The sequence below is a fragment of the Malaclemys terrapin genome, chromosome 1, assembly GCF_027887155.1.
Source record: "Malaclemys terrapin pileata isolate rMalTer1 chromosome 1, rMalTer1.hap1, whole genome shotgun sequence".
Taxonomy (NCBI): Eukaryota; Metazoa; Chordata; order Testudines; family Emydidae; genus Malaclemys; species Malaclemys terrapin.
The window spans coordinates 188,807,987-188,833,862 of NC_071505.1; the positions used below are offsets into that span (position 1 = coordinate 188,807,987).

General features: G+C 37.2%; 1 protein-coding gene across 2 annotated transcripts in view; it reads right to left on the reverse strand.

The window, feature by feature from the left end:
• Positions 1-25,876, reverse strand: part of PAXBP1 (PAX3 and PAX7 binding protein 1) — a 34,725-nt gene that overhangs the window by 6,244 nt on the left and 2,605 nt on the right. For both annotated transcript variants that reach the window (XM_054048281.1, XM_054048291.1), the window contains exons 3-15: positions 24,375-24,551; positions 22,503-22,724; positions 21,759-21,862; positions 20,158-20,378; positions 19,004-19,193; positions 10,766-10,889; positions 7,774-7,873; positions 7,113-7,228; positions 4,972-5,171; positions 3,055-3,199; positions 2,778-2,899; positions 1,870-1,946; positions 1,478-1,544 (exon numbers count right to left, since the gene is read on the reverse strand). In XM_054048281.1, the coding sequence (XP_053904256.1) occupies positions 1,478-1,544; positions 1,870-1,946; positions 2,778-2,899; positions 3,055-3,199; positions 4,972-5,171; positions 7,113-7,228; positions 7,774-7,873; positions 10,766-10,889; positions 19,004-19,193; positions 20,158-20,378; positions 21,759-21,862; positions 22,503-22,724; positions 24,375-24,551 (1,865 nt within the window). The remainder of the gene's footprint in view (positions 1-1,477; positions 1,545-1,869; positions 1,947-2,777; positions 2,900-3,054; positions 3,200-4,971; positions 5,172-7,112; positions 7,229-7,773; positions 7,874-10,765; positions 10,890-19,003; positions 19,194-20,157; positions 20,379-21,758; positions 21,863-22,502; positions 22,725-24,374; positions 24,552-25,876) is intronic.

Below are 25,876 nucleotides of genomic sequence, written 5' to 3' on the forward strand. Positions count from 1 at the left end.
TCCTCAGGAAAAAAAGTTTGAAAACCACTGCCCTAGACCATAGGTTGAACACCATTGGTCTCATGGTTTAGCACAGAACTGGAAAGGCCAGGAACTCAATACCAATCCTGACTCTCGCAGACTTCTATGGCTTTGTCAAGTCACAATTATTCTGTGCCACTTTCCCCATCTGTAAAATGACATTTTCCTACCACATCATAGTGAAGTGAGGGGGTTATTGATGAAAATTGCTTTCAAGATGTGGCTGAATTTACTTAAAAAAAACAAACCAACCAAAAAAAAGCAAAATCATGAACATGTGACCAATTTTGGTCTTCTACAAATCACTTTCATTTTAATGTTTGAGAACTGAGAGCCATGCCCAGTTTTTTCTTTAGAACACACACCCACTCACACCCATGAAAAAAATTAAAAAGGAAAGAAAAAAGTTTAAAGGTGGTAAACTGTACACTTTTAAATTGAAATATTTGTTGCCAAAATGTTACAAGTATTGTTATGTATATGAACAGATTTTCAAACATATCCAGAAATTGGAGAAACAATCCCATTCTCCCCAATTCAGTCCCAACACCACCACTGAAAAATCCAAGATCTACTACTGTTTGCAGAAGTCTGTAAAGTTTGTCTTAAACTCCAATCTATGCATCCACTTCTTTGGTTCATTTGTTGAGTTCATATACTTTATTTCAAATGAAAGGGCAAGCGACCATTGTCTTTAATTTCAACAGTCGCTAAAGGGGAAGGAAAAAAAGAGGGCCACCTTCTGACTGCATTTGTGAAGGTGTTTCCTCCATCTTCTCTCTACCCCCCAGCCTCAAGTAGACCAAGATTACATTTGTTCTAGAATTCTACAGCAAGCATTGACTGAAAGCCGATGGGATAAATAAAGGTGTCACTTGTGCACAATGAGTTTGATGTTTCCTACTTTTTTAAAAGTTAAAAATAAATACAACTTAAGTAGCTGTTCTGTCCTTTATCCCCAACCAAGACCTTTCATTTTAGTTAGCCTGTTTATATTTTGCCCGCACACTTTTAGACTGTCAGATTTTTTTTTTTTTGGTCATTTGGACTATCAAGACTGATCTGCTTTGTATGTCAAATAAATACGTAATACATAATTTTAAAACAGTTGTCATTTACAAAGTGATCTGTCCAAGATCTCTCTTCTCTTTGTATAAGAGATGGTTTTAAAAGGGGATGAAATTTTGTCAAAAGGTAATTTCCTTTAAACCTTGTAGTACTTAAAATTAAAATTTATCTTAAAATTACAAATGTTCACCATATCTGTACTTATCTACCCCACTCAAAGTACTGAATATAGCTGTTTCATTAGTCTACAAAAATAATGTTTTTCTAAATTTTCCCATAAAAATGCATATGATGGAAGGGAGGTTAAGTAATTTTCTAAAATATTTAAGTGTATTTTATGGTAGCAGTACCTGGCCCGAGGCCTCATCAGATATTTTTGTTCACTTACCTTCACTGAGGACCAAAACTGGCGTTGGAAAAACAAATAAGGACCAGAGTTCTTGTTTTCTAAGATGCTGGAAAATAAAAGATTTCTCTAAACTTGTTTAATAAGTAACCATAAAAATTTCAGTCTGAAGGTTGTGGACTACGCTTATTTTCATGCATGGAGGGCAAACTATAATAAAAATTCCAAAGTTTCAAATAATTTTTTCATTATTTTCACCTTATTACAGTCTTACAGTATGTTATTAAACCTGAAAAAAAAATCACTATAACCCAAAACTAAGAACCAGCCCAGAGCTATGAAAAAGCCTCAGCTACCATATGCAAGACAAAAGGCAACTGGTATTGCCAATCAAGATGTTTATGGCTGTTTTGCACATTTAACAAGCAACTTACTTTTTGGGGTACAATGGCATGAATACATCGTCATCTAGCGTTCTTCTCATTCTTAGTAACAGGGCTTTCAAAAGTGTCTGAAAAAGTTGAGATGAAAATGCTAAAATTTTTTGCACTCCTGCTTTGGTTGTTAGCTAAATTAAAGATCTCTTTAGAAGTTAAAAAAGCAAAGTGCTTTAAGCCCCAATTCAGCAAAATACATAAACATACTTAACTTCAAGTATGCGAGTAGTCCCACTGAAGTCAAATATTGGAAATATCTACAATTAACAAGTCAGTAAAAATACTGGACTTCAGTTTAAAGGGAACATAAGTCAATGTGGCTACTCCTGTGCTTAACTTTAAACAAATTCTTAACAATTTGCAGGATCAGGGTCTTACACAGTCTTAATCTATCAACTCTGCTGGGAGTTCTCTCATTGTTCTAAGGTTTGCATTCACACTCCGTTAACGCCGATACTGTAAGTATACGGCTACGACACTGCAAAATATCATTAAGTTGTCAAAGACAAGTTCTTTTATCATACAAGACAAGCAAATGTGGCACTCAATCTAGAGAAGGTTCTATCAATACAATATGCTATGAAAACCGAAGCAACGGTGTTTCCAACTGAACCTTAAAGTGAAATTATAAGCCCCATAACTGAGTTTGGTACATTTTGAATCATCCTGTGTGTGTTCAAATCCTATTGTACATTTTGTACAGACTCAAATGGCTTAGCTCCCTTCCCGGTTTACTTCCCCCAGCTGCTGCACTGGATCTTTAGGGCTACGGAATTGGGCACTGACACATCCATTAGTTGTAAGATTCTGCTCCTTGCTCCAATGTCTCTCATTATGCTGCATAAATTCTATAAAATAGATTCCCAAACAAGTGTGACTGAGGGGGAAAAAAAAAAAAAAGTTACCTGTGTATTTTTGTTTTCTGCGTTTACCACTGAAGGGTATCCATTTACTAGTTTCTGTGTAACTGCTACCATCCTAGATGTCTGTGTCGTAGAAAAAGGGTCCCATATACTTTCAGCAAGTACTAGTAAAAATAATTAAGAATTACTATACAGTTTTCTTTGCAGGTGCTCAAAAAGTAGGTATTAAGACAGTTAAATCATACAAAAGTTGTTTTCTCCTGTATTTACTATGGTTTAATATTTGTAGAAGTTACAAAATAGCATTTTTAAGTTATACCTGTTAGTTTAGGGAGAACAACTCTTTCCACAATGGTAGGTAATAGCGAAATATCAGCATCATCCTTCTCTTGCTCCTGTTCTTCACAGCCATAAAATAGCAACGATTCAAACCACAACATACTCTCAAAATCTTGACACTTGCCCTATTAAAATTAATAAGGCTGACGTTAATCCCAGACATTTAAACATTGTTTGAGGCCAACAGTAGTTTTAAAGAACCTGAACAACTTATTTAGCCATCCTAAAACATCAGCATAATACACTTGAAGGCCTAAGTTTTTTTCTCCTTTTAAAAAGAAAAAAATAGCTTTGGAATTATGTGCCAAGTATCCTCGACATCCTAAAAGTATTAAGCACATTAGCCATTAGACAAAGGGCCAGATTTTTAAGAGGTGTTTAAGCGCCTAATGGGATTTTCAAAGGCACTTAACTCGCATGGAATTCAATGCAGACTTCTGTCTGCATCTTTATCTGGCCCAAAATACCTTAGTTAAGCACATAACACTTAGGTCCTATTAATTTCTGCAACTGATTCTGTGTGACTGAGGGTAAGCCACTCTGCCTTAATTTCCCCACTAACAAAATGGGGAGAGTATTCACTTATTTCAGAGAGATGTAAAGTACTTTGTTTTCTTATGTCCGTGGCATACAAATAATTGGCTACCACTCTGTACAAAACCCCAGTATGGAATACGCTAGTGATACCATATTAACTACAGAATCCTGATGAAAAAGGCCTATTTTATATAAGAAAACCACATTTATATGCCCATTTTGTAGCCTATGGAACATAAATGGTTAAACCTGCAAGGACCAAGATGTCTCATGTATCCACAAACTATTAGATTTGTGATTCTACTCCACATGGACAGATATTGGGGTACATCTATTAACATTATTTATAACCACCTATCCCCTTCCTGGTATCAGCCCTGTTTCTATATTCCCACATAAGTGAAATGAATAGCCATATCATTAAAAATTGTAAGTGGAAAGCCATCTGGCATGTTTTCAACATATCTATATGCTTAACTGGGAAATAAAATAGCTCATTTTATTCTGAAGGTACACTCAACAGTAAACAAGTTTAAAATGTTTTAAGATCTGTTTTCCCTTAAGTGCTTTTGTTCTAAATCAGGAGTCGGCAACGTTCGGCACACGGCTCGCCAGGGTAAGCACCCTGGCAGGCCGGGCCAGTTTTATTTACCTGCTGACGCGGCAGGTTCGGCCGATCGCGGCCCCCACTGGCCGCGGTTTGCTGTCCCGGGCCAATGGGGGCGGCGAGAAGCCGCGGCCAGCACATCGCTCGCCCGCGCCGCTTCCTGCCGCCCCCATTGGCACGGGACGGGGGACCGCAGCCAGTGGGGGCTGCGATCAGCCGAACCTGCCGCGTCAGCAGGTAAATAAAACTGGCCCGGCCCGCCAGGGTGCTTACCCTGGCGAGCCGCGTGCCGAACGTTGCCGACCCGTTCTAAATAAATACTTTGCTTTAAGAAGGCTATTTGGTTACTGGATACCACTGTCATTTCTCCCAAAGGAAAGAGAACTGCAGGTGTTGAACTTCAGTCAGACCTGCTGTGGTAACCACAGGGGACAATAGTCTGAGGCCCGGTCTGAGCCTGGAAGAATCATATGATTCCATTTAAAAAAAAAAAAACAAACCCAAGAGGTTATGAATTATATTTCCATACCTCCTGGGAGACCTAACCATGGTCTAGGACCACACTGTGTTTAGATGTGGTACATAAAGAACAAAAACAAAGTCCCTGCCCTAAAGAGCTTACCCCTTATAAGCTTGAGGCTCAAGACCTGAGAGTGGCATAGTCGAAAAGACCTGGAGGGTAATTCACCTTGTTTTGAAAAAATGACGCTCTACTGCGCAACAGTTCACTTACTGCAATTAAAATTATCTTACCTCCAAAGGAGTCCAGGTAAGGAGCTGAAGTCTTATTAAAGGATTAAACAGCTTTGGTAAACAGAGGCCAATATAAGCATCCTTGTAAGAAGAAAAATACTTGGAACGCCAGGCTTCAAACTGTGATTTAATGCAGTCAATTGAGTAGAAACTTTCTAGTACATCTTCAAAAATTTTGCTGGACTCCTTCAAAATGCGATCTAGGGGAAAAAAGTGTAGAGAACTAGGTAACAAGCTGATGTTCTATTGTCTGCAAGAGCTCCCATAAGGTGGTTTACCCAAGCAAATTAAAGGAGATTCAGCTTAGAAACTGAAAAGCAACAACAACAACAAATCAGTTTTCTAGTTTCTGCTCCTCTATTCTTCCCACACACTGCAACACAAACAGTGCCTGGGTGCTACAAGTGTCTATTTGGTATATTGTTTTATCATGCAAATGCTTCTGTAGCACTGCCAGTTTTGTTTCAGTAGTAGCCAGTAGTGGGACTGTATCAATAATGATAAATAAGGGTGAAAATGAAGAACTGTGCGCCACGTTCTAAGTGTGACAGGGCATCCTTAGTACTAACCAGTCAAATGAGGGTTCCAGAAAGTGTGGATTCAGACATGTGGATCTTAGTGTGTGTATTGAACTGTTGATAATGTTAATATATGTATATCACATTTAGTGAACATTACAATTAACAGGAACTTTTTTGTATTTTTACTGTACTAATAGTTTGCTAGCCTAGCAGCTGTCCAAGTTCCTCCTTTATCCTTTTACTCCCTCTCACCCCTTTTCTTACACTATTACATTCTCTTCATTTTAGTCATCCCTTCTTCCTGCAGCTCTAGTTCTCTTTGTTGTAAATAATGTTTAGAGTTAGAGCATCAAGAATATAAAGGAGACAAACTTCAAAGGGACCTTCCTGTAGCTCTTCAGTTCCAAAAGAGAAACCAATGAGAGGTGTTACACAGTGAAGCACCATATAGCTGTATCTTTTACACCGGGCTCCCACAACGGTGATACCTAAACTAAGAACCTATTAAGTTGTCCCAGAGATCTTTAACTGCCATTATGTCCCAGTTATATGTGCGCCATTTGTGCATCTTGCAATCCAAAATGAATCTATGGTATGTGTCATATGAATATACTAGAAGTCTAATAGATACTGAGCAGGCATAGTATCTGTTTCTAAATCTCGTATATATGCACAAGAAGCCAAGTTAAAACAGCAGTTCAGGCACTAAGTTTTTAACTAGATAGTTGAGGTTAATATTGTTTTTAAACACAGTTTTATTGTACCTGCAAAAAACCTAAACAGACACTCCACTTTACAAAACTCAAACAGATTACTCTTATGCACTGATAACAGTTTTCGTGAAAACGCAGCCAATTAAAAGAATGGAAATGTTAGGGTTATAGGCTTACAGGGCTTAGTCACTACACAGCCCATTTAGTTACATGTATGCAAGGAAAAAATATTAAAATTTCAAACTATTAGTGCAACATAGCTCCATAAAAATTTTCAATAAGCTTATAGACACTTATGCAGAACTTCAGAAAAGACATTGTCCTACCAAAGTCTGTGACTTCAGAATTCTAAGGGATAATAGACTATCATGCCAAAAATCACCCAAAAATAGTTTTTTAGAAGATAGAGTTCAAGTGTCCCCTATTGAACAATGAATTACCAAAATCCACAAAAACTTAAATGTTTAACTCTTTGTCGTTAAAGGGAGCATGTGTTTCATAATACAAAAGAAACTACTCAGACTTGCAAAGAGAGCACTGAATTTGTGCAAAAATATATGGTGGCATGGGGAAGGAGGCATGTTGTTACCCTTTACTGTGCAAGCTTGTTCAGCAAGAAGGGAGGAAGAGCAATTCTTCTATTTTAGCTAGAATATCTCCATAGAATAAATTGAGTTTGTATATGATTTTAGAACAGGTCTGTTAAACTTGGTTTTAAGAGTTGATATTGTCCCCATCAAGTTCCATATTCTTATTAAATGCTTTTTTTTAAAAAAACAACTTGAAGTCACTGTTGTGATTCTGTTACCTTGTCATTCTGAGTCTAGAAAAAATCCATATTGTGTAACATGCATTTTTTTTTTTTAGGATTTCCATGTTCAGTTAATAAGTGAGTGACTTTTCTAACCTCGTTCCATGTTGAAATTAGTAATATCTGTTGAAGTTTCTTCATCATCGCTAGAAAGGCCTTCAAAGTGATCTGCCATCTTCCCAGTTTGTTCTCTTGCTTGCCTACGACGGGCTCTATAAGGCAGCAATATAATTACAGTATAAACCAATCATTAAGATCTTTGTACAAATGAACAACGGTTTTAGCCTTGCTGGTCCTGCTCCTGACCCCGGAGAGCCAAAGTAAAGACAGCCTCTCCATCCCTCACCATGGGAACTAGGGAAAAGCAGTAAGGACTGCAGCAAGACTAGAGTGGCTTATAGGCATTTTCAGTCACTTTAGCAAGTACCATCTGATTGGCTGCTTCCACATACTAAGCCTGAATATTTCTTTGAGGAGATCCTTGGCAAGCACATAGGCTGAGGCATGAGGCGCCTGGACAGAGGGATTAGGATGAAAGGAGAAAGTTTAGTTACAGTTCTCCTTCCAACAAACCAGATATGTACTTTTGTCATTTAACTGAAATGTTCTCTCCATTACTACACAAAGCAGTCTCTATGTTGTCCAGGGTGTGGACAGCGCTTTCCTACATGTTATTACATCATGCAGGGATTTCCATGATACTGCATGGAGCCTTTGGGTGCGACCCCAAGAGAGTCAGGAAATCTCAGTACTGTACCTTCTAGCTTCCCTTTCCGCAGTCCGCCGTTTTACATATTCTTGATAGAGTGCTCTGTCTCGTCCAAAAGAATCAAGATTTGGTGCCATCAGTGCTTTACCTGCAAGATTACATTGATTGAAATTAAAACACTTTCATCTACAGTAACAGGGAATAATGTGTTGTCCAGTTGTATTTTGAAGCAGCTGAAAACAGACAAACTCAAATGTTTGAATCTGTAGCTACTAGAGGTTGAGAGAAGTAGTGATGGAAGTTGGAATCTCAAATTGAAGATACTCCAAATTTATTCAAATACAAATCTTGCTTCATCACACTTCAGTCTTCCCCTCTAATACTGGTGCTCACAAGTTATCAACACTCCGTGGCCTAAAGCAGTAAATGTTTAAACTGCTTGATACAACAAAAATGGAAAAACTGTACTGCTGCTATAAATATAGCATTCAGCATGCAACATTTTAAAAACACTGAGTGAGAAGAGAAGAGGGGGAGGGAAGAGAAAGGCAGCCCTGTAACAAAGATTTAGTATCTCAGACTCCTATTCATCTAGTCTTGCTTCCTGGAATAAAATCAAGTTCACTAAGTTACGTGTAGGTTTTGATATGTATCTGAAACTCCTAGGAAATAAAGCCTAAGTTTTTTCCATTTTTTTTTTTTTAAAAACAACAATTCAATGATAGATCATTCTGACTAGCTACATTAAATTCTGCTCTTAATCAGTGAAGCCAGTGATAAGCCATTGACTGAAATTAACACAAAAGAGTCTCCAGCTTGTCTAACCTTTGAGATAAATTCTCACAAGTATTACCTGATACCAGATCCACCCACTAGAATATAAACATCACAAGATTTCAACGATAACTTTATTTTTGTGTAGTTTGAGGCTATGCATTCTTACCAAACCAGGTTATCAAATCATTCATCATTTAAGAATGTTAATGCTGATTTGTCTTAGTGTTCCTATTTAAGAAAGGTAAATCCTTTCGGAAAACGAGAAGTTTGAGAACCCCTGCTCTAAAGCTCATTTCACCGTAACCCCCTTCTGACAACAAAAATTACTTCATGACCCCAGAAGGAGGGACTGTAGCCCGAGCCCTGCCGCCCCCCACTCCAATGGGGAGGGGCAATAACCAAAGCCCAAGCTCCACTGCCCCGGGCGGGAGGGCCAAAGCGGAAGCCCAAGGACTTCAGCCCCAGGCAGGGGGCCTGTAACCTAAACCCTGCCACCCAGGGCTGGAATCCTCAGGCTTCATCGCCAGTGCTGAGGCTCGGGCTTTGGCCCTGGGTCCAGGAAAGTCCAAGCCAGCCCTGGCAACCCCCGTAAGACAGGGTTGTGACCCATTCTGGGGTCCCGACCCACAGGTTGAGAACGGCTGCTTTAGAGCATGGGTGAAGTTGTAATTTGTTCAATATGTTACATCTGTCAAGATTATGTTACAGACTGTAACAAGACAGAGTAAAGTAACCATTTAGGGAACCTGTTTAAGTCTATTCCAAAGATAACAATTTTTTGGTTTAAGGAGTAAAGTGAGCTGATTGTCAAGTTGATGTGTTCGTGCACCTCTGATTGAGAAACTGACTGACACTTGTTAACAGTCTCAGTGGAGAGGAGGACAGGACTGAAACATGTCAGGAATATATCTATGTATATCTATTTACCAAAATATATTCTCAGGGCTCCCATTCTTCAGATAAGGCTTCCCCTTTATGACAGTATCCAGACTCTTCCCATCCCCAAAAATCAAATTGTAATCCAAGCAAATTTGCTCAGAGCATACTTGGCATATCACAGGCCTCAAAGCAATGCACCCAGGGTAAATGAGAGAGCCAGCACGAGGCCTATGCTCAACTAAGCTCTCAAAAGAGGGTGAGTGATTTTAACTTTAGAGTTAATAAGGCTGTGTGCACATGATGAATATTATTTCAAAAGGGACTTGCAGTGGGCATGAGAATGTAGTTTTGTAACAAGGTATAAAATCCATTTTCGATTGTTCTTAAATAGATGAATGGGTAACTGGTATAGATGTGGATACCAGAAAGCGGGGACCAAGGTGAATTTTGATTGCTCAGACGACACGTTTTCTACATATTAAAAAAAAAAAAAAAAAAAAAACACACCTGAGGGCAATAAACACTTTTAAAATGGAAATCTCCTTAAAAGCAGGAAACCAGATCTACCAATTTCAGGAAAAGTTTTCAAAAGCACCTGAGTGAAATTTTACATGATATCATTAGTATGTAGAATAAAATATTCTCAAGGAAAATGGTAGATAAAACGAGCATCTGTGTTTTTTTGCAGAACTTATTTTACGCATTTAACAGTGATCACCAGAACGGAGATACTGACCAATTTTTTTTAAATTGATTTCCACTTCTGGAGCAATGGTCTCAAAAGGAGGCTTTCTATTATGTATAAAGTATTTGTAATATTACAAAGTTAGCATCTGAATACTACAACTTAAATTTGGCTAAGAGGAAAGAAACTATCCTCCAGCCAGCCTCCTTAGCTTTGAAGTGCTTTTTCTTTTCTTTTCTAAGTGTCTGAAACTTACACTGTTGAAACGTAACACTTACTGCTAACAGAATAAACTGTACTTTTTTAAAGTCTTCAGATTATTAACATTTAAAAAATCCTTTTTGGAAATCAACGGTAGATGTATCATGAATTTTGTATCTACATTAATTTAAGTAGGTCAAAAGAGCGCCTGACATAAGGAAAAAGTTTCATTCCAAACATCACTACTCTCAAATATCTTGAATGCGAGGAAAGAGAAAGAATATATATAGTTAAGACTAGCAGATAGGACAGATAAAGTCTCAAGAGTAAGAATGTCTCAGTATTTAAACAAAACAGATCAGAATACTTTTTGCTTCTAGTCGTCACAAAAGATAAGTTTTAAGTCAATCATGCTCTGCAGTATTTATTTTTAAATTAAACCATACTAAGTAAACAAGGTTGTTTAATGAATAATAAAAACCTTCAAGATGGACTGACTTGAATGGCTTGAAAACTCCGAAGATTCATCTTTAATATCATCTTGTCGTCTTTGGACAAGGCGGGAAGCTCGCTGTTTGTACAGCTGATGCATTGCTGACTCGAGTTCATTAATCAGGGGCACCTGTAAAAATATAACACACTACGTAATATCAAACTCTTCAGGTGCCTAATTGTCTGGGGTACCATACTATTCCAAGATGCAATGTAGGCTGTTGCAGTTTTTAGATACATCAGTTGTTTTCTTTTACCAGCTGATATCTTTGGAACCAATATATGCATTTGACAGAGTTTATAATAATGGCCTTCAGTTATAATACAAAAGTTGCACAAGTAGTTTTCATTGATTGAGCAGCAGTGTGAAAAGCCTGAATAGTAAGTTAATGGCTGATTTAAAGAGATGCAGAACTAGAGTATAAATGCCACAAATGTATTCCGTGGGATTGTCTTCACTGTATGTACTTGTAAACAGTGTTTTGTGCTAATGTTTACAATTAGCAGAACTCACTTTTACAACATACTAGATACTGATACTAGATACTGATTCAAAATTAGTTTACTGAGAAAGTAAGCTATTGACAATAAGCGGTACAGAAATAAAACATACACTGAACTTACTAAATCAATGCCAATGATTGATATCAGTGCATTTACTATTACTGAATTTTATAACTGAAACATCATCCACATGCTATTGTGTATGACAACTGATGCTCTAAACCTGAAAAAATTTACTTAAGAGCATAATTTTCACTTCAATGGTACTAGTCATGTAGGAAAGCTATGCACTTGCGTAAATCTTTGCAGGACTGGAGTCTAAGTCCGTGATGATCTGCTACTCACTTTTTAATAAAATGACTAATGTATTTCAGTTGTACCTTTATTTCTAAAGTAATTGTATATTACAGCAATTAGAATTTACTGTGTTGGACAGCAGCCTCATAGCTTATATTGGGTGATCCCAGTTCCTGGCACCAAGGAATTAAAACTGGCCATATTTCTATTTGAATACAATAAACAGTAATTCTCAGTTTATTTGGCAAGACACCTCCTGTAATGTATTCATATCTGGCATTAAAACACTTATGGTATGGCCTCCTTACCTCTGAGATACGTCTAGTTCAAAATCTTACAGCTCTTTAGTTCAAGCATTTTACTGCTACCTAAAATCCAAGGTTTTTTAATAAAGAAAGGCTTCAGAAAAATGTTTTCTGAACTAACCTAGAACTGGAGTCAATATTTGGAAAACTCCTCCAACAAAGCTTAACACTAAAGGTACTGTAGTTGAAATGGCCACTGCAGGTACCCAAAGGAACTACAAGTCAGGTTTTCCTTGATAGCAAGGGAAAAAAGAAAAGTGTCAGCTCTTCACATTAGCATTCTTGGCCTGAGAACATCAGCACCAACAGGTCAGAACAGCTTCTTGAACTAATTGCAAATGGATACAAAAAAGTTTTTAAATTTTCTAGCGTTAAATAAATTCTGAACTCAGATTTACAAGACTTTTCAAAAACAGATGTAACCAAAAAGTAATGTTAACTGAAGGGTGAAGTATATATACTAGCTTTATTGTGGTTTGTGTTCATAAAGAAAATAGCTTCTTCCTGTGAGCAGTTTATTCTACAAATTTTAACTGAAGAGTTCAAAGAATGTTTAAAAATGTCCCCAGAGGTTTCCTCCAATCAGTGTCTGAACTTCAAAAGATAAGCTAAACTTATGCATGAGTGTTTGAATACAATCAAAACAAATCCTTCTGGGGACCAAATAAATTGAAGAGTTAGTACTCTTTACATCCACAATATTGCAGCTGGTGATTAACCTTGATGGCTCACACTACCTATTACATTGTTATAGTTTTAAAATTCATATGCATTTAATCCATTAACATTTGGTTGTTACCTTCTTTTCTCAAAAAAATAAAACAAGAAAAAAAAATCAACGTGCAGAGATTTGTGCACAGTATCTCATTCCATTTGCATCAGTTTTTATTTACAATTATTTCCAAAGTGTGCTTTGGTGATGCATCAATACTGTGATTACAGTATTGATTACAATATAATTTAACTAACATCCAGTTGGACATCCACGAATAGTCTCACCCTCCCACATCTTTTCCATAGCTATACAATAAAAGCAAGATATGATGGCCAATATCTTTACCTTCTAAGAGAGCCAAAAACAGTGTTGTGTTAATTGTGGTAGTAGGATGGCTGAAAGCCATTCCTTGTTTTGTGACCCTCTAACATCTCACAAACTAAGCAGCATGAAGGCAAAAGTCTTGGAATAAGACATCACCTAGCTCCTGCAAGAAGTGATTGCACCAAATCAGCAGGTGGCACTCTTCAACCCAACTTAAGTCAGTTAAATCCCAATGACAGCATGGCATTGTGGGGCACTCTGCTGTGGGAGTTGCCATCACTTGGATGAGATGCACAGTCAGGATTCTGATCACCTATGATCATTCCAGATCTTGTAGCACTGCTTGTAATGCAAGGGATGTTAACTTGAATTAACATTTAGCCAGGACAAGGAATTGTTACATACGGCCTAAAATTCTCCCTGCTCTTTAAACCAAAATAGTATTAAGGCATGATTCTGCAAACTTTTAGTTGTGTGAGCACTAGTCATGCAAATAGTTTCAGCTAAACGAATGGAAGTATCCATAGAAGACAATGCAGGATTTGGCCCTTAATATTGATTTAACCAGTAAATCTTCAATGATCAGAAATTTAAAAAGTCCCACAAAAAGTGGAAACTAGATCAAATTACAAAAGGATTAATATAAACAAATAACAAGTTTATTATGCAGGGACAAAATTAGAAAGGTCAAGGCACAAAAATGAGATTAAACTAGATAGAGACATAAAGGGTAATAAGAAAACAGTCTACATATACATTAGAAGCAAGAGAATGACCAGGGACGGGGTAGGCCTGCTACTTAATTGGGGGTGGGGGAAGAGAAGAGGGTGCGGGGAGGAGAGACAACAACAACAGAAAACGTGGAAATGGCAGAAATGCTAAATGACTTTTGTTTCAGTTTTCATCGAAAAGGTTATTAGCAATTGGACATCTAACATAGTGAATGCTAGGGAAAATGAAGTAGAAGGAGAGGCTAAAATAGGGAACAAGTTAAAAATTACTTAGACAAGTTAGATGTCTTCAAGACAACAGGGCCTGATGAAATACATCCTAGAATGCTCAAGGAGCTGACTGAGGAGATATCTGAACCATTAGCAATTATCTTTGAAAAATTATGGAAGATGGGAGAGATTCCAGAGGACTGGAAAGGGGCAAATATAGCGCCAATCTAAAAAGGAAGTAAGGACAACCTGGGAATTACAGACCAGTCAATTTAACTTCAGCACCCGGAAAGATAATGAAGCAAATAATTAAGCAATCAATTTGCAAACACCTAGAAGATAATAAGGTGATAAGTAATAGTCAGCATGGATTTGTCCAGAACAGATCATGTCAAACCAACCTAATAGCTATCTTTGACAGGGTAACAAGCCTGGTGGATAGGGAGGAAGCAGTAGACATGGTATAGCTTGAATTTAGTAAGGCTTTTGATACGGTCTTGCATGACCTTATCATAAACAAACTAGGTAAATACAACCTAGATGGAACTACTATAAGGTGGGTGCATAACTGGTTGGAAAACTGTAAAGAGTAGTTTTCAGTGGTTCACAGTCAAGCTGGAAGGGCATATTGAGTGTATCCTGCAGAGATCAGTTCTGGGTCTGGTTCTGTTCAATATCTTTATCAATGATTTAGATAACGGCATAGAGAGTACACTTACAAAGTTTGAGAACGATACCAAGCTGGGAAGGGTTGCAACTGCTCTGGAGGATAGGATTAAAATTCAAAATGATCTGGACAAACTGGAGAAATGGTCTGAAGTAAATAGGATTAAACTCAATAAGTACCAATGTAAAGTACTCCACTTAGGAAGGAACAATCAGTTGCACACATACAAAATGGGAAATGACTGCCTAGGAAGGAGTACAGCAGAAAGGGATCTAGGGGTCACAGTGGATCACAATCCAAATACAAGTCAGTGCAACACTGTTGCAAAAAAAGCAAATATAATTCTGGAGTGTATTAGCAGGAGTGCTGTAAGCAAGACATGAGAAATACTTCTTCCACTCTATTCTGCACTGATAAGGCCTCAACTGGAGTACTGTGTACAGTTCTGGGTGCCACATTTCAGGAAAGATGTGGACAAACTGGAGAGAGAGGCCAGAGAAGAGCAACTAAAATTATTAAAGATCTAGAAAACATAACCTATTGGGGAAGATTGAAAAAACTGGGGTTGTTTAGTCTGGAGAAGAGAAGACAGAGGGGCCACGATAACAGTTTTCAAGTACATAAAAGGTTGTTACTAGGGAAAGGGAGAAAAATTGTTCTCCTTAACCTCTGAGGATAGGACAAGAAGCAATGGGTTTAAACTGCAGCAAGGGCAATTTAGGTTGGACATCAGGAAAAAAAAACTTCCTGTCAGAGTGGTTAAGCCAGGGCTCTCAAACTTTTTTACTGGTGACCCCCTTTCACATAGAAAGCCTCTGAGTGCAACCCCCCCTAATAAATATATAAAAAAGTTTTTCATTTAACACCATTATAAATGCTGGAGGCAAAGCGGGGTTTGGGGTGGAGGGTGACAGCTTGCGACCGCCCCCCCCCCCCCCCCATGTAATAATTGCGATCCCCAGTTTGAGATCCTGGGTTAAGCGCTGGAATAAACTGCTTTGGGAGGCTGTGGAATCTCCATTATTGGAGATTTTTAAGAATAGGTTAGATAAACACCTGTCATAGACCGTCTAGGTAATACTTAGTCCTGCCATGAGTGCCAGGGACTGGACTAGATGACCTCTCAAGGTCCCTTCCAGTCCTACGATTCTACTTTATCCTAAAACCTACGTAACTGTTACTACAGTATAGGTTGCACCTCAGTGTTGTGTGAAATGCAATTCTTTCATATCTAAAAACTGTTTGATACTTAAAAATATGCTAAGTAAAAAAAAGTGAATAATTCAGAAAGATTTCTGCCCCGGCGGGGGCGGAGAAGGAGAGGAGAGGTACAAAGATAGCAGGGAGACGAGATAGATTTTATAGAACTAAAATGTTCTCATTATTGCCGGAGTAAGTCTATACAGCACTAGAACTTCCACATCTCTCTGCTCAATCTTTCTGAAGAAAAATGTATTGTCATGAACCCATTTGTGCTCATTCATGCAAAGTTTCCCTGTAGTGCCAGCATTAATGTGAAAATGACTAACCACAATCCTCACCAGTTTCAGTGTTATAGAACAAGATACGTCTATAGTAAACCTACCCTAAATTCTCAATTACTATGGGACAATCTTCACTCATTGATATATTTTACTTTCCACAACCATCTCTGTACAACTTTTCATGAGTGGCATACCTGAGTATTTGGATTCTAATATCTAAACTATATTGTTTAAATTTATTCACCTAAATTTGGGTTATTGCAGATTATGCATTATATGCATCTTATGACTTTTAAAACCAACTTTGTATTTGTGGATATCTAAGCACTATACCCAGATGTACAGACACTATTTTCTTAATCTGTGTACTATATAATCTTTTTAACATTAGCTTTAATAAAAATGTTATTCTGTGACGTTTTCTACAGTGGTAAATGAACTGCATTATTATAAATTTAAAACAAATTAAAGCCAACATGAGATGCCCAAGGCCCAGAGCAACCTGAATCTAAATTCTGCATCTCTAAATTCAGACTGGAAATTCTACTGCTGCAGTTTCATTTAAATAAAATGAAAGAGGTTTTAACGACCCAATATGAAAATTCTGCAATGTGACTGCCTCTATGTTATTTTATGCTGCCCCACAGTTTTACCTTTTCATGGGTTACAGATCTTTGTAGTAACGCATTACAGATTTATAAAAAACAGGCGGTGGGTTCCAGTGCAAATTCTGTGGCCACAGAATTAGGGAATACATAGACCCTTGAGAATATTTAAGTTTTCATGCGGCATTTAAATATTAGTCAAACTGTCTGCATTAGGCCCCAATTTTACACTTCACTTTGTGTATGTATCTCTGTGGACTTCAACTGAAGCCAAAGTCATTCTGTATGGATGCAGGATTATGCTTGGGTGCAGTCAATTGTAGAATCAAGGGCTTAGTTTACAAGTAATTTTTTTGGCAACTTATTGAAAGTATTGCTTTATATAGGCACAAGGTTTAGCAAATTTTAAAGTTAAGGCCTATTTTTTCCCCTAAAAAGTCATCTATAGAACATCCAGAGAGAGATGAGAGTAGACAATGACATACTAAAGGAATGCAGATTTAACAAATTCAAGTCTCAAATACCTCCATGTATAGTAGGAAACTGACCAGTTTTTGCCCATGTTTGTCAGCAACAGATCCCCTACACCAATGTTGAAAATAACTCAACTGTTAGTATCAGAACTGGTTTTGGTCCATTACTGTTCAGTTAATTTTTTAGTGTAGACCAATGTCTTGTACATATTCAGAACTGCACCAACATGAAGGTGTGATTTTTAAGACTGATTTAAACTGCAAACCAGTGTGGACACTTTTTTTTTTTTTAAATAAACCTGGTTTAAAACAAATTAAATGTCCACGCTGTTTTACAGTTGTTTAAAATCAGTCTTTTTAAAAAGTCCCACCTTTAAACTGGTGCACTTTTGAATAAAGACAAGGTCTGAGAAGAGAAGCCAAGTCCATAATTTATCTGGATTGTACTTTAGACACACAACAACAAAATGAGGCAGTAATAAGTTGTCAACTTCATTACCTATAGTCAGCTAACAATGCTACAGGTTCAAAAATTTTGCTTCTTCAGTTAAGCAGCCTATAGTATGGCTAGTGGATCAAATGAAATAAACACAGTCCACCTTCCACACAGCTCAGTTTTGAGGACCAAGGTAGTTATTTATTCCCAATATTTTTTCCCCTAAATGGTTGATCACTGGTTTAACTGTTAACATTAAAAAGATTAGATGAAGTCTCAACTGGCATTGTTCTGTTCAGAGAAAAAGTTAGAGAGTAATGTGTTTCAAGTGCTTACACAGAGGTTGTTCAGAGGCATTCTGCTTGATACGTAGTGGTGAAGATTCAGAGTACAGATGGGGGATTTTCTGAAGAGCTCCACCAGCAACAGACAGCAGCTAATCTCACTATAGTAAGAATCAATTGCTTTATCAACCTGAATGTTTGGTAGGTGTGAAGGGAAGCCTACAGATAGAAAAAGTAAAAGCTGCCACTTTCCCCATCCTAAATACTCAGTTCTGTTGGCTTATGTAATTTATGTAATAGCTTCCTATTGCATATAAAATAGAAATCACTTTCAGGGAAAGACGAGTTATAAAGCCTACATCTATACTCTCTCCTCTGTATTGCAATTCACTTGTGTACGGTACACATGACCCATAAGATCATTAGCATGTAATCTTTTCACCAAATTTAACTATAGTAAATTTAGATTAGATTTCCATACAAATTAACTATTAATACTAATATTTACAGAATTGAAGTATAAAGGATATTTCCACTATCTTAAATGGGAGATAAAATTAATTCTTCCAAGTTAGAAGTATACAACAGAGTAGCCTTAAAAAAAAAACTTCTGAAATCTTCAGCTAGCTATGCTGATTCTAAAACTTTTCCAGCCAAATAGATATCAGAACCCTGCTGAATATTTTAAGCTTTCTACTAGCAGAAAATTTACAGCAAAAAGCAGCAATGTGTTATATGGCACTCATTAATGCTTCCAGAAAACGTTAGTGTTGCACCTCAACCCCGTTTTACCTCAATGCAATCTAACAATTCACCAATAATGGATACTAACTTTATCCGTTAACATGGCATCCAATCTGTGTATATGGAAGTGTGAGTAAATAATAATAATAATAAAAAAAAAAATCAATTTCTTGAACATTCTAAAAAAAAAAAAAAACACCACACATTTCAGTCAAGTCAGCACTTACATTCCAACTGGAAGTACACCAGAGATCTGTTATACTGTAAAAGTGAGACTTCTCTTTACAAGTCTAGTGTGATGAAAACGTGACTTTTCATCACCTCTAAAACCAAACCTTCTGTTGAGTATGCTCAGATTTTTTTATTTGTGTGTGGGGGTAAGTACAAGGAGGCATGTGTTTGGCCTGTACTAAGCTTCCCTACTTCTGTTTTATTGAAAAGAGATTAATGTTTTTGCATCCTTACCTTTTCACTGAAACACTCAAGCAAGTCTTGGACATACCCTCGCATTTCTTGCAAAAATTTATACCGTTCACCAATACCCCCAGAAGACCCTTCTAATCGTTCAATTGCCTTGGTAGAGTCCTCTCGGCTTTGTTGATGTTTCTCATGTTGCTGCTGATTGGCTTTGTTCAATTCTTTCATTGAGTCCAACCTGAGGGACAATGGATAAATAAATTTACATCGAAAAGTCTATATAACAGAAACTGTTGAGATATTAATCTGTTTCAGAATAAGAGAGCACAAGTACCAAATCTCTATAAGGAAAATATTTTTAAGATACATTCACTACCTGTGATTTGTCAGTGCTTTCTCCCTTCTCCAGTTCTTATCAGCAAGGATAGTAGTTTAAGTTATGATGGGCTAGACTCCGCGAGGTGCTGAGTACAGTCAACTCCTGTTAATCTCAACAGGAGTCGAAGGCACTTAGAACCTTGCAAGACTGAGCCTTAAGAAATTAAATTAGAAGCAAAGGCATATGCTATATCTAGCACAAAATATCATCTATAACACAGCCTTTATTATAGTGCATTGACTAGACTCACTTCAGCTAATGGAAAGTTTTTAAGACAAGGGGCATACAAACCAGTTTTGAAGATATTACAAAAAGTGTGGGCTGTTCATTGTAAAATATTTCTCATTGCAATTGGATTGTTCATGCAGTAGGATCTTTTTGATACCTAACAAGGAGATTACAATGTTTAAGCCCTAAAAAACCCTCAGATTTTAGCCTAAAATGTAAGATTGTTATGTATTCAGGAAAAAAAATCCGATTTACACACTTCATAAAAATGTTACTTCGTAAGCTAAATATCTCACTGTCCTTTAAATTCTTGACTACAAGATTTTTTCAGTGTCCAGAAGATGCAACCTCAGATCTGTCTTCAACAAGATCAAATTGCCACATTTTAAAAGCGTCACTTCCACAGAAGAAATCCAAGCAGACTTTTGAATGAAGTTTCAATGTCATCTTCATTTTGTTTTGTTTTTTAAATGATGTGCCAAGTCAGTGGTTTTCCAGCGATGAAATTCTGCATTTGCTCGAGATTAAAGGGTGCCTGAGGGAATAAAAAGCTGAGGACAAGTCTTTTAAGTCTAAAAAAGATGGTCTGCCCTACCTGTCTTTAAGCTGTTTCTTTACCAAATCAATAGTAACAGGAGTCATCTCATTACTGGGAGTTTTGAAAGGAAGTATATTATCTGTTTTTTGAGACTTGGTCTCTGATGATCCATAAGCAGCATAAGTGTAAGGAATGCCATACGATGAACCATAAGACATTGTCTGGTAAGAGTTGTGGTAGTACAGATTATTCACGTCAGTAGGCTGACTTGCTTGAACCTACAGAAACAAGACATGTAATACTCAAAATGCTTATGTTACTCTTTTTAAAAAGATTACTTTGTAATTTAGTTTTGACATTTTATATGCAAAGGCAGAAATTTTTCAAATCACAATGGTTATTAAAATTTTTCATAACCCACTAATGAAAGATAGATGGGAACAAACAGAGCCAAGATGTGTTCACAAAATTATGGTGTACAGTAATTAACAGAAGCAATCTCTTCCATGGAGAATTTCTTAGCATGGTTATTGTTATTTGTAGTAATAGCTCATGGCATACTACTGAATGAGGAGTTCTACTTTCAGCAAGCCTGAAACACCCAATTACTAAATATCCTAGGCTGTACTAATCTCTGCTGTTAATACAGCATAACAACATGCCATAAAAGCCCTTGAAAACTGTTTTCTAAAATTGTTTGTAAGGCCAACTAGTGTCCCCTTCCAACTCTGAGCCAGCTACTTCACCATTGCTGCAAAGCCACGAATTGCAGCTACCACAAGGCATAAGAGTCTTCCCCAAGAGGTCATAGGTAGAGCTGTACAAATGAGTTTTCAGTTTGCTGACGGTACTACTAAAAAAAAAAAAAAATCATTCTGAGTCAAAGTTTTCGTTGAATCCAAAATGAAATAGGTCATTAACAAAAAGAAAATAGTAAATTTTGAAACAAAAAGTTGATTTGAATATAAAAAAAATCAAAATGTTTTGTTTTAAAAGTGTCAAAATTAAATGTTTTGAGGTTTTTGGGAGGTGTCTTTTTATTAACACGTTTTCCCCCCAACCAAAAGAGTTTGGTAAATCCAACATGAATTCACAAATTTTTTCATTCAACCCAAATCTGCATTTTTTGGCCAAAACATTTCCCCTAGCTCTAGTCAAAACTAGGCTCAGACATTGTTCATCCCAGATGCACCGTGTATGTTCATTAAGGCTTTAGATTTTATTATAATGTCTTGCCACTGTGGACTTGATATTGCTCCCACTGAAATCAGTGGCAAAACTCCCAATGACTTTAGTCGCAGCAGTATTGGGCCATGCATGCCTAACATTCTGCACAGGAAGAATAGAAACAAAGCTCACTTCAAAGCTTCATTACTTACTGGCCCTAGATAGCTAGTAAGTGCTGGTCAATGCTACCACAATGCTCATTACTCTTCCATAATGGATAGAAAGTAAGATCAAGACATCTCCTACTTCCATATGAGAGGACTTTATAAATTAAAGTTACACCACTAATCTCATCAGATCAAATTATACCAGCAAGCATAATACTGGTTTGAGTTTGGGGAAGTTTTAGTCAATATATGCACTGAAATGTTAAAAATCCTATACTTTTTCCAAAAAATACCCCATCTTTTTTGAACTATCTGAATACATGCCTGAGGTATGTTAATTCCTTTTCGTATCTGTTCCTGTTCCCATCGACTGAGTTCTTCATCCTGTTCCCCAGTTACGAGAGCTTCGTCATCACTTCCCTCAATACCTGAGCACACAGGGAAATGAACAGACAAGATAAAAATGAAGATAATGGATTTATACCAAGAATATTTCATTCCAAATTCCAATAATTAAATTTACATAAACAATAGGAATAAGAAAAAACATCTAATGCTTATTACAAGTCTGTGTAGTAGAATCTTGCTAATCTTCCATGACTAGGAGATCTGCCATAAATCCATTTTACATGTAAGTTGGTAAATAATCAAAATAATATGGCATGATTCATTTTGTTCATTTGACAAGCATAGCTTTAATTAGTTTATACTTAAGAGTTCACCAAATGTTTTGTGTAATTAAGTTTTCATCAAACTTCAGAAAAGCACTGTGCTATCAAAGTTTTGCTCAAAAGCAAAAAGGGGCCATTTTCGTGTGCAAATTGAGGGTGTCTTAGCTAGATTCTACTTTACCATAATTCCTTAAAATGGACCTTAAAGTTTTAGGACACTGAGTTCAAATAAAATATTCTATACCAAACTACAGTGTGGATTATGGGAAACCAGAACTGCTATTAGCTATGCAGAACATTTTGTTTAAGGGCTTGTAAAGGTCAGGGTGAGTAACCTACAATGAAAATAGTTTCTATATTTATTAGATATGCTACCTTCCTTCAAAAAACATTTTACCTATTTCCTCCGCAATCTTTTGCCTTTGGGATTTTTCCTTCACTGAGAATACTATTCTTCTCTTCTCATCATCATCTTCATCATCACTAGCATCATTTTCATCTTCTCGAACAAGGCGGCCTTTGCCTGGCTCATTGTCAATAGGCGTAAAGTCCCCAAGTTCACGAGCCATTTGACGCTTTTTTCTAGCGGCATGAATAAAAGCAGCATCTGGGATTTCTCCTGGAAACATATGTTTGTTTACAAGGTTAAACAGCCAATCACTGCATCCAAACTCACAGTTAGAGATTCTTTGCTACTTGTCTACTTCCACACCAGCTGAGAAAAATGGTACTGCAGACACATCAACTCATCAGTATTTGTTATCAGTAAGGAAAACAGATGAATCCAAGCAGAAAAGATTTTTAATGGTTAAAGCACTCTCACCCCTTTCCACTGAGGCCTAAGAAAGCTCCCCCTTCTGCTGGTAAGAACTTAAGAGTCCTCCAGCAAAGACAGGGAAGACAAGATATTTAACACCATTATAAATGCTGGATGAAAAGCAGGGTTTCGGGTGGAGGCTGACAGCTTGCGATCCCCCCCACGTAATAACCTCGTGACCCCCCGACGGGTCCCAACCTCCAGTTTGAGAACTACTGCCACAGAATTTGACAGAGTAGGATAAAGATACTAAGGAAAGTTGGATGAATAAGGGAAACAAGGCAGCAGACATGCCTGAAAACTCCGTACAAGCAGTCTTCGTTTGCTGTGTGTACCCAAGTTACATTATTTTGAGAGGGAATTTCTGTTTGGAAAGTTCAGCCACCTATTTTCTGTAAACACGCTTAAAACATTAATTCCAGTTCTCGAGAATACGATTAAAATATTCCCTTAATTTAAAAGGAGGAATATGCTAGAACCGGTAATATATTTAAACGTGAAGTTATCTGAAGTGTACCCACTGTATCAGTTTGCTATTTCTTCTAAAAGCAAAGCAGATTAGTCTGGTGGGTTGACTGGAGAAATCTTTTTCTTTTTTCAACTAGGCACAAGTATAAGATCTTTTCCCTCTACTTCATGTTTATGGCTGTCTGTGAATTGTGAGCATGCAGGCAACAACCTTATTCCCCAGACAAAAAGTTTCCTTATGTGCAAATTTGCTAGTTATTAAATCCCCTAGGGTCTCAAGAAAGTGTTTCTTATTCTATTTAATCAAGTTAACAGCATTCAAGACACTCAAATACAGGTCAAAAGTGTAAGAACATTTTCTGGTGCCTAAATTAAGGATAATGCCAACCTGCACCATAAGATGGGTTACTTGGAGAATTACCAGAATATCAAATATAGAGGTGGATTTTGAGGACGTTCAATATTTCAAAGTTTTAGGAAAAATAAATGCTGTAACTAGAAGGGGTGTTTATTTAGTTTTTTAAAGACCAGAGACTCCAGTTTGAGCTATGCTTCATTTTGATTTATTTTGAAATATTATGCCATGAACTTGGCACCTGAAGGAATCCATATAAATACCTAACTTAAGAAAACAAAACATTTTGTTACAGCCTTTGTTTTCAGCACATTAAACTCTGCTATTTGAAACTGTGGAAATTAAATGGTCCTATTTTAGTTCTTACATTAATCAGTTCAGTTTTCATAATTCTTCAAAAACAGTGTGCAACTATATTCTTCCACAGGACCAGCAGAATACGGATGAATGTTGGAAAGTGGACACTTCCATTTACTTTTAAATTTTCATTTCTAGTATCTGTTTGAGGATGTATAGATATTGAGCTTGGGAAGAGTGCATACAGCTGACTGGATATCAGTTCTTACATTCCAAGTGTTAGAGACAACATTTCCAAACCCACTAAACTAGGTTTACTATAAAGTACAAACCTGGACGGAGAACATTCAGAGATGATAAAGCACTTGAAAAAGCTCCCCCAGTTTTAGGCTTTTCTTCTTCCTTCTCACTTTCGACTTCCATCTCTTCTTCACCTTGTTCACTGTTTGCAGTCCCATCTTCTTGGTTTGCATCCTTAACCTGTCCTGTTTTCTCTATGGCCTGTTCAGCTGTAAGAGAAAAGCCTATACTTCAGTTTCTTTCTGTGAACATTTTTTAAATGCATTTTTAAAGAATACCACCAGATATGCTTATATTTAAGCCAGCAATCACATTAATTTTTAACTACTGAATTTACAAGGGGAAGAACACATTGTATGTTGTGGCTTCTATAAAAAAAACATTGAAATCTTCTCAAGTTCACACTAGACAGTCTGACCAGTCTCAGACAGGAAGACACCCAAGAAAACATTAAATATGAAGTTCACACAGTCAAGCATTTGAGAGTCAGGAAATGTCAAAATTAAGGCTGCCTGTGCATACATATGCATTATGACACTCTTCAATTACTGAACACACTTTTTTTTGCACAGGAACCCTGCCTCACTCATTGCACAAGATGGACAGTACCCACTGAATGAGCAACTGTCCAATATTTTATTTTCATTAATCAGTGTGTGGCTCCAGACCTGATTTACTGCACACCACTCAAACACTGCTTTGAAGACATAATTATTCATTTCAACAGGGGCTTTTCTATGACACTCTCCATTGTAACATCTGAGTGCTTCACAAACATACATTCATCTTCACAACACCCGTGAGGTAAGGCAATATTATTTCCATTCTACAAAAGGGGAATAGGCACAGAGGCATTGTCAGAAATGCACACTAATTTTGGGTGCCCAATGTAAGATGCCTATGGCCTGAATTTTCAGTGAATTTAACATTTCATAGCTCTTTATTTGTTCAGAGCACAGATCTCATTGACTTCAGTTGCAGTTGAGCGCACTCAGCATTTCTGCAAATCCAACCCCAATTGCCACAAGATAGGCACAAAAGAGGAACACAGTAGCCATCTGTGCAAAGTTTGGTTTAGATGACTTGCCCAGCATCACATAGGTACTCTATGGCAGAGGAAGGGATAGAATCCAGTTCTTCACAGTTCCTTTGAACTGAGTAAACTACAAAACCATCCTTTTACTTCCTGCAGTCCTCTGCCTCATTCTCTACATGTCATCCCTGGGCAGGTCTAGATTTTCTGCTACAAGTGATGTAGGAGTCCTAAAGACAACAGGCTTATTAACTACACAACCATGATTGACTCCCTGAGCAACATAAATTTTGTGCACTGACTGAGGCAGGGATCCCAGGGGGCAAAGTTAGTCTTTAATTACGTGATCATAAACTGTAACATCAGACACACTGTGGCCAAATTTTCTGGCATTTTCTCACTTTTGAGTGCTTGACTTTATAACTAACATTCCTTTAATGGAATTTTTTATATAATTTTCTAGCGTTTTTTTTTTTTTTTTTAATAGCAAACTGAAAAAAT